Source organism: Catharus ustulatus, chromosome 7, assembly GCF_009819885.2.
Source record: "Catharus ustulatus isolate bCatUst1 chromosome 7, bCatUst1.pri.v2, whole genome shotgun sequence".
NCBI classification, from domain to species: Eukaryota; Metazoa; Chordata; class Aves; order Passeriformes; family Turdidae; genus Catharus; species Catharus ustulatus.
This window is the reverse complement of record NC_046227.1, coordinates 16,490,058-16,501,066: the sequence shown is the minus strand read 5'-3', so window position 1 is coordinate 16,501,066 and position 11,009 is coordinate 16,490,058. Positions and strand designations below refer to the sequence as shown.

Sequence of the window (11,009 nt, the reverse complement as noted above, 5' to 3'; positions counted from 1 at the left end):
TGTGATTTATGGCCCATAGCCTCCTTTTTAGGTTCAAGCAGAGTTCACAAGCAGTTGGTATTTCAGAAAAGAAATAAGGCTTTTAACAGCTTAACAGCAATATTCTTTCTTAAGATTCTGTGTATTCTTTTGGGAACTATATTTCACAAGGCATATAAAAGCCTACGCTTAAGGCAGTGTTGTGCTAACAAAAGTCCTCAGTCCAGACCGGTCCCGAAAATGTAGATGATAAAAGTGGGAAAAGAACGACAGAGTTATTTGGACAAAAATACTTCCAAGACTCGTCAAGATTATCACATCGTATTAAAACTCATCTGTGTTGCCACCGCCCATTCTGCAGATTTTTAAACTAAAATTTTCCAAGAGAGAAAAGCACTTCCCTTTCCATCAGCTCCACAGATCATCTCAAGCTTTTGTTCAGGAAAGAAAAGAACCCCGGCGGTCTGTGACACGGGATAAACCGCCGAGAGCGGCCGTGGATCGCAGCTCGCTGAGGTTATTTTGATTTACAGAGTTGTGTTTCCCGGTGAATTTTAGAGAACAGACCCACGGTATTTGGCAGGACCAACAGTACTTGCGAGAGAAAGAAGAGTGCTCTCCTAGTATTGCATAAGTACAGGCAGGAGAACTGTAATTGTCGGACCCCTTTCAAAGATTTCCATCTACTTTTCTCTGGTGTATTAGTAGGCTTAAATCCTGCAGAAATGCAAGAAAGTCTTATGATATGTTGATTTACAGACTTAGATTGTCAGGTGGAGTATGTGCTAGTTTACAAAACTACCAAAAATGTCAAAGAAACCCCTATCCCATCAGAAAAATAAGAGCAGGGAATATTAAAAAGCCGCACCAAAACTGCAGAACAGTTTCCATCTTGTACTAAGCGCAGAGAAGTTTTGGGAGCAGCATGGAGGAAGGTAACAGCACCCTGCCTCAAAACATCTGCCCTAAGGGGACCGTGAGTTTTCGGTGGGAGCAGCCTCATGTGGGAGCCGGGGGGTGGGGAGGGGAGAGCCATAAGTTTGCAGGCTGAAAAAAAAGAAAAGAACCCTCTAAAAATTATCTCAGATGTCTCAGGTTCTTTCTACTGGGTGCAAATAAAAGGGACGAGAAACGTAGAGAGAGGGAATTTAATTCATCACAGAATTAAAATAGGGGAGCTGACCTGCGACTTCCTTTATAGTGCAAAGTGAAGGGAGTGAATGGCGCCGGTTATACTTTAACTCTGGAGGAATCCGGGGAAAGAAGAAGGGCGGGTTTACAAAGGGGACGGGATTTTTCTGCCTCTGCCCGGCCGCAGCCCGGGCTCCATCCATCATGTCAACCGTGCACGGCCGTGCGCACGCGTGCCGGGCGGGGGGCGCGGATGCTCTCGGCCGAAATGGGCCAGTGGGTCTTTGGGGACACCAGCCAGCACAGTTGCTCACTCAGAGCCGTTGCCTACAACCGCGGGGTCCTATCCAGCCAAACTCGAGTGGGAAGGGTCCAAAGGCAAAACTAAGCAAATAAAACATCCCCCAAAATGCTTCAAAAGGTGGCCTGTAGGAAGTCACGCCAATGTGTTCCTGTTTCCCCCCTGCATCATCCCTCTCGGGTGGCTATTTCCCTGCAGTGCCCCGGGTCCCTCCCTGGTGTACTCTGCTCTCTCCCTGGTGTGGCCCAGTTTGCCCTGACTCCTGCCTCGTGACCCTGCTCCTTCCCTTTTGTCCCTTGGTCCTTCTTTGGGTCCCCTGCTCCTTCCTTGATGTCTCCCAGCCCTCCCCTGGACGGGAGGCCGAGGGTGCTGGGGTGCGGAGGGTGCTGGGACCTGCTCGTGCCAGCCGCTACCAGCCCGTGTCCCCCTCTGAAAGTCTCGTTTGTGTCCCTGCTGTTTCCCTCCCCAGGTGGCTGCGGGTGGCCCGGGCCGACGACGTGAGGCGCGGGGCGGCGGTCAATGTTATTTGAGCGGGGGCCGCGGGCCTCGGCGATCGCAGAGCAGAGGATGCAGAAAGCCGCCTACTACGACAACGCGGGGCTCTTCGGGGGCTACACCTACAGCAAGGCCGACGCCTACCCCTACGGCGCGGCCCACCAGCCCTACGGCCAGGCCGGCTTGGACGGCGAGTACCCCGGCTCCGCCTGCTCCGTCCAGGGCTCGGCGCCCGGCCGTGCTCCGGCCCACAAGGGCAGCGAGCTGAGCGGGAGCTGCATGCGGCCGGGCGGGGGCGGCCCCGGGGGCAGTCAGCCCCCGGGGATCGGCGAGCATCAGCCCCCGGCCCTGCCGCCCTCCTCCCCGCCCAACCCCCCTCCCAGTGTGCCCCCTCCGAAAAAAACCAAGGGGGGCCCCAACTCCTCGGGCTCGGCCAGCGCCACCCTCAGCAAGCAGATATTTCCTTGGATGAAGGAGTCCCGGCAGAACTCCAAGCAGAAAAGCACCTGCGCCCCCCCAGGTAGCCCAACATCCCCGCCCCGACCCACTGCTCGCCCGGGGAGCCGGGCTGAGTGTCTCGGGCTAAACCCCTCGGCCTGAGCCCCCTGTCTCCTCGCCTTGTGTCCTACTCCTCTGGCTGCCGTCCCCCCACTCCGCTGAGGGGTCCCAGCCCTGCCGGGCGCTGCAGGTGGGACAGGCTGGGGGCGGGTCCCGGGCACGCCTGGACGGGTGGCCGCTGGTGGTCCCTGGGGAGAGGCAGCTGCGGGACGGTGGGTACGTCGGGCAGGGAGGAGCGGGAGGCCGCCCCCGGGCCCTCCGCACCCCCTCTCCGGGCGCCGACAGAGCGAGAGGGTATAGCAGGTTTCCGAGGGAGCCCGGGAGGAAGGGGGGGCTGTCTTTCGTGGGGGGAACCAATGTCTCTTTGTGCCTCTTCCCTGCAGGAGAGAGCTGCGAGGACAAGAGCCCCCCCGGGCCGGCCTCCAAGAGGGTGCGCACAGCCTACACCAGCGCGCAGCTGGTGGAGCTGGAGAAGGAATTTCACTTCAACCGCTACCTGTGCCGGCCGCGCCGCGTGGAGATGGCCAACCTACTCAACCTGACCGAGCGGCAGATCAAGATCTGGTTCCAGAACCGCCGGATGAAGTACAAAAAGGACCAAAAAGCCAAAGGCATCATGCACTCCCCCGTCGGACAGTCCCCGGACCGCAGCCCCCCGTTAAGCGGCCCAAACCACGTCGGCTATTCCAGCCAGCTCCCTGGCGTCAACAGCCTCAGCTACGACGCGCCCTCGCCCACCTCCTTCGCCAAGTCCCAGCAGAGCATGTACGGGCTGGCCGCCTACACGGCGCCGCTGAGCAGCTGCCTGCCGCAGCAGAAGCGCTACGCGGGCGCGGAGTACGACCCCCACCCCATGCAGAGCGGCGGCGGCGGCTTCGCCAACCCCAGCCTGCAGGGCAGCCCCGTCTACGTGGGGGGCAACTTCGTGGACTCGATGCCGGCCTCAGGCCCCATGTTCAACCTGGGGCACCTGCAGCACCCCTCCTCCGCCAGCGTGGACTACAGCTGCGCCGCCCAGATCCCCGGCGGCCACCACCACGGACCTTGCGACCCCCACCCTACCTACACGGACCTTTCCTCTCACCACACCTCTCAGGGACGGATGCAGGAGGCGCCCAAGCTCACGCATCTGTAGCGGGGCGGCGGCCAGCGGGCCCCGCTCCCCTCTCCATTACCTCACTTTTCTGACGGGACAGTGTTACTGTGCTCTCGAGTGCCAACAGTATTAGTGGATTTGTCTCCCTTAGCAGCTCCCTTCTCTTTTCCGCAGCCCCGAGTAGGTCCGTGAGCAGGAGCCTTTCTCTTAGAGCTGTTTTAAGCATGACAGTGCAATATACTGCCAACCGAGGGACTGATAAGCTGGTAATGATGTACTTGAAGGTAAGTCTTAGAGATGCTGTAGAGTTAGCAGCGCGTCATGCTGAGGTGTTTTAGACCAGTCGTGAGCCGTCGGAACTCGCCCGCGCGTAAGCTTATTTCAGAGAAGTTAATTTATGAGTTCTTCCGTAACGTAAGGATCGCATTGGACTAAATGATATGTATTTATTATTTTAAGCGAGACATTTTTTGTATCACTGATTATTTATCCTCGTCTTAATGTATTTATGTGGGTATTTGTAGAGTTTCTTCACCAATACTTCGGGAGAGGGATTCAGGTCCGTGGTGACTTACATTTCACCTATTTAGTATAATCGGTCTGAGCTAGTTGAGAGAGTAGTCTTGAACAGTTGTAACAGTGGCTGGTGTTTGTAGTTTATGTAAGGATTAATTAAGACAGCAAGTCGTAAATCATTAATAGAGTAAAACAAACTGTGGCGTCACACAAAGAGCCGTTACACTTAAAAAAATATTGAAAGTATTTTTAAAGTATTTATTTCTAATCGGCTGGCCCCACTCGAGCGCCTCGGTGGCTTGGCTGGCAGCTGGCTCGGCCGGGTGAAGCCACCTTTAGTTGGAAGCGCAGCCGCTTTGAGGAGGCGATCTACAAAGAGGAGCTCTTGGCCATCTTGTTTCAGATCAAATCCTGCATATAAAAACCTCGGTGAGGTTAACATTTATTTATTGGCTGGGTATCTATCGCGCATAATATTTCGGTGGGCTACTTCCTTTTTTTTTTCTTTTTTTTTTTTAATTTTATTTTAAATTACACTCTGGCTATCCGAAATAGAAATGAAATTAGAAGCTTAGAAGGCAAAAAAAATTAGAAACCCTCTGATAGTGCTAATTTCATTAGGGTCTCCATAGCAATCCGCGCAGCAGCTGCCGCCTCCTTTGTTATTTTTATACTGTTGTCTTTATACTAATCCTAAATCAATTTTTAAGATATCTTTGGAAGCCCGAGCTTCTCCTCTTTTTTTTTCTTTCTTTTTTTTTTTTTTTTCTCATAAGTATAAACTTTGAAAGAGAATTGACAATCAGATACACACAGCCGAAGGGAGACGCTGAGCCAGGGTGCGGGCAGTGGCTGGGCGGTGCCGCCGCGCTCCCCCGGTGCCCGCAAGGACAGTCCCACCCCGCCCGACCGCGGCAGAGGGGCACCGCCACCCCTCCCTGCCACAAACAGGACACTTAGCACGGGGAAGGAAAAAATAAAGTAACAAGAAGATTAAAAAATAGGAAAAAGAAAGGGAACGATGCTCTGAACCCTCGTGTATCCTCCTCTCTAGTTACACGGCTGTATTGAACTCCTCGCTGGATTTACAGAAATACTTCTTTTGTAAACGCTGTGATTAAAGTCTCTTCCTGACAGTACATATCGCTCTGAGAAGACTATTCTTATCTCTTTCTAAAAATGTCGAGTTAAATATTAATTCAAACTTCTGTATTCCCCACCAAAGCGTTTGATGCATCACTTTCCAGTTTGACAAACACAGCAGCTCCTACTCCATCCTCTAATGACAGACCTGGCATTCCTATTGTGAGAAATATTTTACCACCTCCCATCCTGGTCAACACGTTTTCTTTTATTTATTCTTCTTTTCTTTGCCATCCCTGCTTTCTTCCTCGCCATTCGGTATTTATGTTCAGCTGAGCACTAATGGTTCAAAATATTACTTAGGGTTTTGTTCTCCCCTCTGTGAGATTTCTACAATGCTGTGTTACAGTGAAAAGTGTATCTTCTGTTAAATTTCACTTTTAATCAAGCGAATTTGGATATATGTGTTACAGATCTGTAAACAATACAGAACAGAATAAACTGCTTTGTTTGGAGACATATTTTAACCCTTTTAAGCCCTACAATTGTATTCTGCGGAAGTTTTCACACAAATTGTTTCTTAGAAGCACCACCCAGGAGTAAACAAAACATACAAGCACCACATAAAGTAATGCTAGACACCACTTGTGATTTATACTTTTGTAATATGCCATAAATACATACATATGTTTGTCCCTCCCAAAACTTTCTGCAATCAATGTGCCCCCAAACAACACGTAGGTTTTTTTGTGTGTTCTTGAGACAATGTATTTTGCATCACCTGCTTCTATCTGTGAAACAGCAAGGCACCACCATTTCTGCAGGACGTTCAGTGTCCTTTTCCCTCTTGCTTTGTGCTCTGTAGGCTGTTAGTCAAACAGTGCCCTTACTTACACTATTAGTCCTTCATCAAATCCATTAAGAGAGAAAAGGTTGTTAAGAGATCTAGGGAAGGAAGGGAGTTCAGAGGAACCCTGATCACAAACACAGTGTTACTGAGGCCCACTGCCCTGAATTACTTTCATATTGCAAAAAGACTGGGCCAGCAGACACGGTTTCCAGTGGGGGAGGAGGAGGAGCATGCGTGAGGGAGAATCTTCTTGTAAATAAATTCACTTTCTTCTCCGTGACTCTGTCAGAGGCGTCTTGTTTGTAATGCAATAGAAGTCCATGATGATAACCCAATTATTAGAAGTAATGTAACTTTAGCAAGATTGCTGGCATTTTTACAATGTTTGTACAAGCATCAGCAATCCAGAGCAGAGATACGCTTTGGCACAAGCCAGACTTCAGCTTTTTCTTTGAGAAAAAAATAAAAGATGTGATGAACTCCAGTCACCTATTTAAAGCACAACTAGTAAGGCAAGCCCAGGCCTGGGGCTGATCTTATCCTTGCCTTTCTTTAGAAATAGGAGGCATAGCACCCCTTCGTCTCCTTCCCTGCTCCCTCCATCTGCTCCAGACCCATAAAAGGGTCGGTGAGCCAGGGTCTCTAAATGCCAGCAGTGATGTTGCACTATTTGGGATAGGGAGCTGCTGACAGTACTGGCTGAGAAGTGTCAGGGGTGCATTGAGCTTCAGTGGCACCATGCAAGTTCTTCTGTTCAGATCAGTGGGGTTTGGGTCTCCACTTTCTGGTTTGGCCATTACAGTAACACAGCATTTAATGGTTTTCCAGCAGTTTCCCCGGTGCAAAAAGGAGCTGAGGCTTTGTTTTATCTCCATGTAGTCAGTGCAGGGCTGAGCTACCATTTTGCATCCTTTTTCTTTTTGAGGGGGGGGGCCCATCAGTGTCCCACTGTGTATGCCCTGGTTAGCAGCACCAGCGCAGGGGAACCTAGACAAGCACAGCCAGGGGCTTCCAGGGATGCCACAGTTTTGTTGGTGCCACTTGTGTTTGGCTGGAAAAACAAAGCCAAATGCCTCTTGCTCCATTAGCAAGTACTTCTTGAGCAGACACTGGAGGCCAGGGAGGACTCAGGGGCACCCCCATGGCTTCCACTATGAGACCACACCAGGGTCATCTGGGGTGCAGACAACCTCGTCCAAAGATGAAGAGGAGGCAGCTGGCTGCACACCCAGGAGGCAAGGGCACGCAGGGAAGAGGCTGGCTGTTAATGAGGGAGCCCATCACATCACCTAAAAGTCCGCTGACTTTCTTGAGGGTTAGCTGGGTCTTTTGGACTCCATGGCAAAAAGTCTGAAGGCAGGATCCACCACTGGGGTGTCTGCACCCCTCCAGCCCCATGGGAAGCCCTTTGAAACACCCTGTGGGGAGGTTCAGGCACTAAAAGGACTACTTGACCAGGGGAAAAAATAGGGTGAAGGGGATGGGGCTGGTGGTTTACCACTGGAAGGGTAAAGGGTGCCTTGCTGACAGCTGTCAGCTGAGGGGAGAGGAAAGGAGCTGCAGGTTGTGGTGCCATCCGTCTATATGCCAGCCTGCTGTGGGTGTCCAGTGGCCACACACAGTGGCAGCCTGGCAAAGGCACAGTGTGCTGCATGGTGGACAGGCCCAGATGTCCAGCACTCCACTGCAGACCTGCCTGGGAACAAAAGCTGGAGCTGGGTGGGCAGTGCAAGGCGGCTGGTGATGTCAGGGCGATTAGGGCTGTGGCGGTTGGTTGGGTGTCACGCCATGTTACACACTGATGAACAAGAGACTTCCACATTTAAAAGGTGCAAGAACTGGACCAGAGCTCTGCTAGCTGCAGCCACTTTTCCAGGGATTGGATGGCAAGTCAATCCCTGAACAGGCAATGTCTCTGTTCCCACGTGAGAGGCAGCAGTGGGTGCCCCGTGGCCCTTGCCTGCAGTGGGGCTGCCAGGGCAGTGAGAGGGCTGGCTCTATTAAGGGTCATCAATCACACAAAGAGCACTTTTTACTCGACAGTGGTTCCTCCTACTTCAGCTTGGACCTGAGCCAGCTGGGACCCAAGCAGAAACACCATCCAGCAGAAGTGGAACACAGTCCCAGAGCCTGAGAGCCATGGATAACAGGGCAGGACTGAGCCCCTTTGGTCACATAGGCTGAGATATAAAATGGGACACAGTGAGATACCTGTGCCTGACCATCTCTAGGCCTCTGCAGATACTGCTCAGGAGCAGAGGTGAGTTTTTGTCTCTCCTTTTGGAGTCCAGGGTCCTGAAGTCTTCTGAACTTTATGGGATGAATTACAGAAAGGCTCAGCTGCAATGACAATATGCACAAAGCAGAGCAAAAACAGCAAGGAATTTGTACTAGACAGGATGGACATCTTCTGGGTAAAAATACTCATGAATGCAGAATTTGAACACGAGAGTTCATTTTTTAATTTGCTGACATACATTTTTTCTAGCAACAGCTGAAGTTTTGGGAATGGTAGGCAATCCCATGCTGAGTGAGGTGCATAGCCTTGATCTTTCCTCCAAGAAACGTGGTCCACATTTCACAATCTTTGGGAGCCAAGACAGAAATCTTGCCTGCAAACTCACTGACACCTCTGTTTTGCACACTGCAGCACGGTTTACCTTGACACCTCTGGTTTATCAGTATGTGTAATATTTCTGTCCCACCAAATTCACAACCATGGGAATTTCCACAGGGACAGGAAATATGGCTTTACATGGCAAGGAGCCAATGTGGAATCACTCTTCAGAGCAAACTTTCAGAGCAAGACTCTTCTCTTCTCTGCGTCCATATAGAGGATCTTTGTCGTTAATCCCACATTCTGGGAGAACAGAAATTCCTGCCCCAGGGGTCATCTGGGAAAGGGGAACTCGTGGCAGGGAAATATTGATGGCAGAGGGAATTCCCCTTCCTGAGGATTGCTGTGACTGCCTGAAAGGGCTGTGCTATTGCAGGAGCTGAGGATGGCTTCCCTGGAGTGCCAGAACAACTCTCCCCGAAGTCTCTGTTCATCCCTGGTTTTATTCACATTTTACAAAATAAACCAAGAGCTTCCCCTCTTTCTGTAACAGCCTTTCTCCCAGGAGCCTTTGGTGACTTGTTTGTGTTATCAGGGCCACTGCTTAAACACCCAGTGTTTGCTTACCTCCCTTCAGGATGGCCACCCACACCCATGGACGCACATCCCCAGTTACCACGTACCCAGAACCAGCTTTGCCCAGCTGGCAGTGTTGTAGTAGCAGAGGGGTAAGGACCAGGTGATGCTTTAATCACGCATTCCAGATATGGGGGCTGGGGAGGGACCTGTTGTATCTCCTGTGTGTTAGTTACTGAGACAAGCACAGAGGGTGGACGCTTGTCCTAAGGAGAAAGGCCCCGTGTCCCAGTCTGAAAGCAGTGCCTGTGGCTCAGGGCTGCCTTTGCCTTCAACACACACACTGCTCAAGCAGCCTCCCTAAGGTGAGCTGCTGCTGTCTGCAGCCAATGGGACTCAGGGCTTTTTGGCTGAGCTTTTTCCTACATCATATCTCAGTTCCACAGTGGCTTTCTCAGACTTTGTAGAGACCCACATATTTCCAGAAACGTGGTGACACAAGGACTCATTTAGTCCATTATTCTCACAGAGATTTTTGCCTCAGTAGCTCCCGGTCTTGCCATCACTTGACTACTTACACAGGCATCCCTAAACCTCCCATTCTCAAATTGTCTCTGACACATCGTGTTCTTCACATTCTTTTTTCCCCTACTTTTCTTCTTCCTTCTTTTGGCTTCCAAGGAGTCCTTCATTTATTCCTATTAGACTCCTTGTGAAAAAACAGCTGCAGTCACTCTACTCTCTATCACTGAAACTTAACTAAGTCTGAACACTGAAATTCCTGCGTGTAGAAAAAGCCCTCCCTCAAAAGCCAGAGCATCAACAAGAGATGTTTGGCCTGTATTTAGCCACTGATTTCTGCTTTTGTCACCCTTGAACAGCCCTGCCAAAACAAATAGGTAATGAACAGGAAACTCGTAACAGCATCCAGCTGGGTAAATGGAAAGATCGTATGTTGGTGTGAACACGGACAGCTTTTCTAGCATTTAAAACAGTCTTAGGTGTAATTAAACCCGTTGCATTCTGCAAACACAAGCCTCAAGTAAAGCAGCAGTCCTGCTCTGAAGCCAATTTTCTTTCCTTCACTGCAGGCAGGAATTTTTACAGCAGGGGAGACTGAAGAGCACAGATGCTCTCCTGCATGGACAACCATTCTCTGCTAAAGAGAAAACCTGGTGTTCCCAGGCTTCTGATTTTTCAGATGACAATATTTTCCAAAGTACTCTGATTGCCATGGGAATGCTGAGAAAGTTTGCACCATCCAGAATTTAACCCCTTCCTCAATATGTATGTTTCCTGACAAAATATATTTGATCTAAACCGTTCCTCTAGTTTTTACCCGCACCCCCTGAAAATAGAGATTTAGGTGATACTCCATTATTAGTGTATCAGGGCAGCACAGCCCATCAGACTGAACAAGTCTGTGCCAGGAGAACACTGAGCTTCAGGGCTCTGAGATTTCAGTGACTGCTGTGTCTGTAGCCTTGAAGTTCAAGCACCCTTAAGACACAATCCATACAGCCAGCCTTTGCTTTGTAACAGCTGTTTTATAGTAGATGAACTATATCTGGGGAGAAAGTGGGGCTGGATAGGAGGCCATGTCACAGATCAGAACCCCTGTGCAGGGAAACGCTCCTGAACCTTTGCAGGTTGTGTATGCTTGTCCCAGCAATGTGTCCTCTCAGGGCCCCTGCAGGAAAAAAACCAAACAGATCTGGTCTGGTATAATGGTGGAGCTGAGCTGCAGAGCACAAATCTCCATGGGAAAGAGTTGATACTGAGCCAGTGAAATGGTCTGGTTATGTCTCCCCATTATATCCTTTTTCTGTCACCAGTCCAGCTCCCTGAAATCCACAGGAGACTCAGT

At 50.6% G+C, this 11,009-nt stretch overlaps 1 protein-coding gene across 5 annotated transcripts; it reads left to right on the top strand.

Moving 5' to 3' along the window:
- The first annotated feature begins 1,930 nt into the window (after positions 1-1,930).
- Positions 1,931-4,029, top strand: HOXD3 (homeobox D3). 5 transcript variants are annotated; one of them, XM_033065015.1, is made up of 3 exons: positions 1,942-2,251; positions 2,315-2,426; positions 2,848-4,029. In XM_033065015.1, the coding sequence occupies exons 1-3, from the start codon at positions 1,979-1,981 to the stop codon at positions 3,597-3,599; spliced, it is 1,137 nt and encodes a 378-aa protein (XP_032920906.1). In that variant the 5' UTR covers positions 1,942-1,978; the 3' UTR covers positions 3,600-4,029. The 5 variants fall into 5 exon arrangements, with proteins under 5 accessions (XP_032920902.1, XP_032920906.1, XP_032920904.1 ...); XM_033065011.1 differs by having other exon boundaries at positions 1,931-2,426; XM_033065013.1 differs by having other exon boundaries at positions 1,942-2,418; positions 2,825-4,029.
- The last annotated feature ends 6,980 nt before the right edge of the window (positions 4,030-11,009 follow it).

What these genes read in the sequence shown, in the direction of transcription:
- HOXD3 (XM_033065011.1), top strand. Translation starts at nt 1,931, where the DNA reads ATGTTATTTGAGCGGGGGCCGCGGGCCTCGGCGATCGCAGAGCAGAGG. An exon ending in AAGCACCTGCGCCCCCCCAG is followed by an intron (nt 2,427 to 2,847) that starts GTAGCCCAACAT and finishes TCTTCCCTGCAG; the next exon opens with GAGAGAGCTGCGAGGACAAG.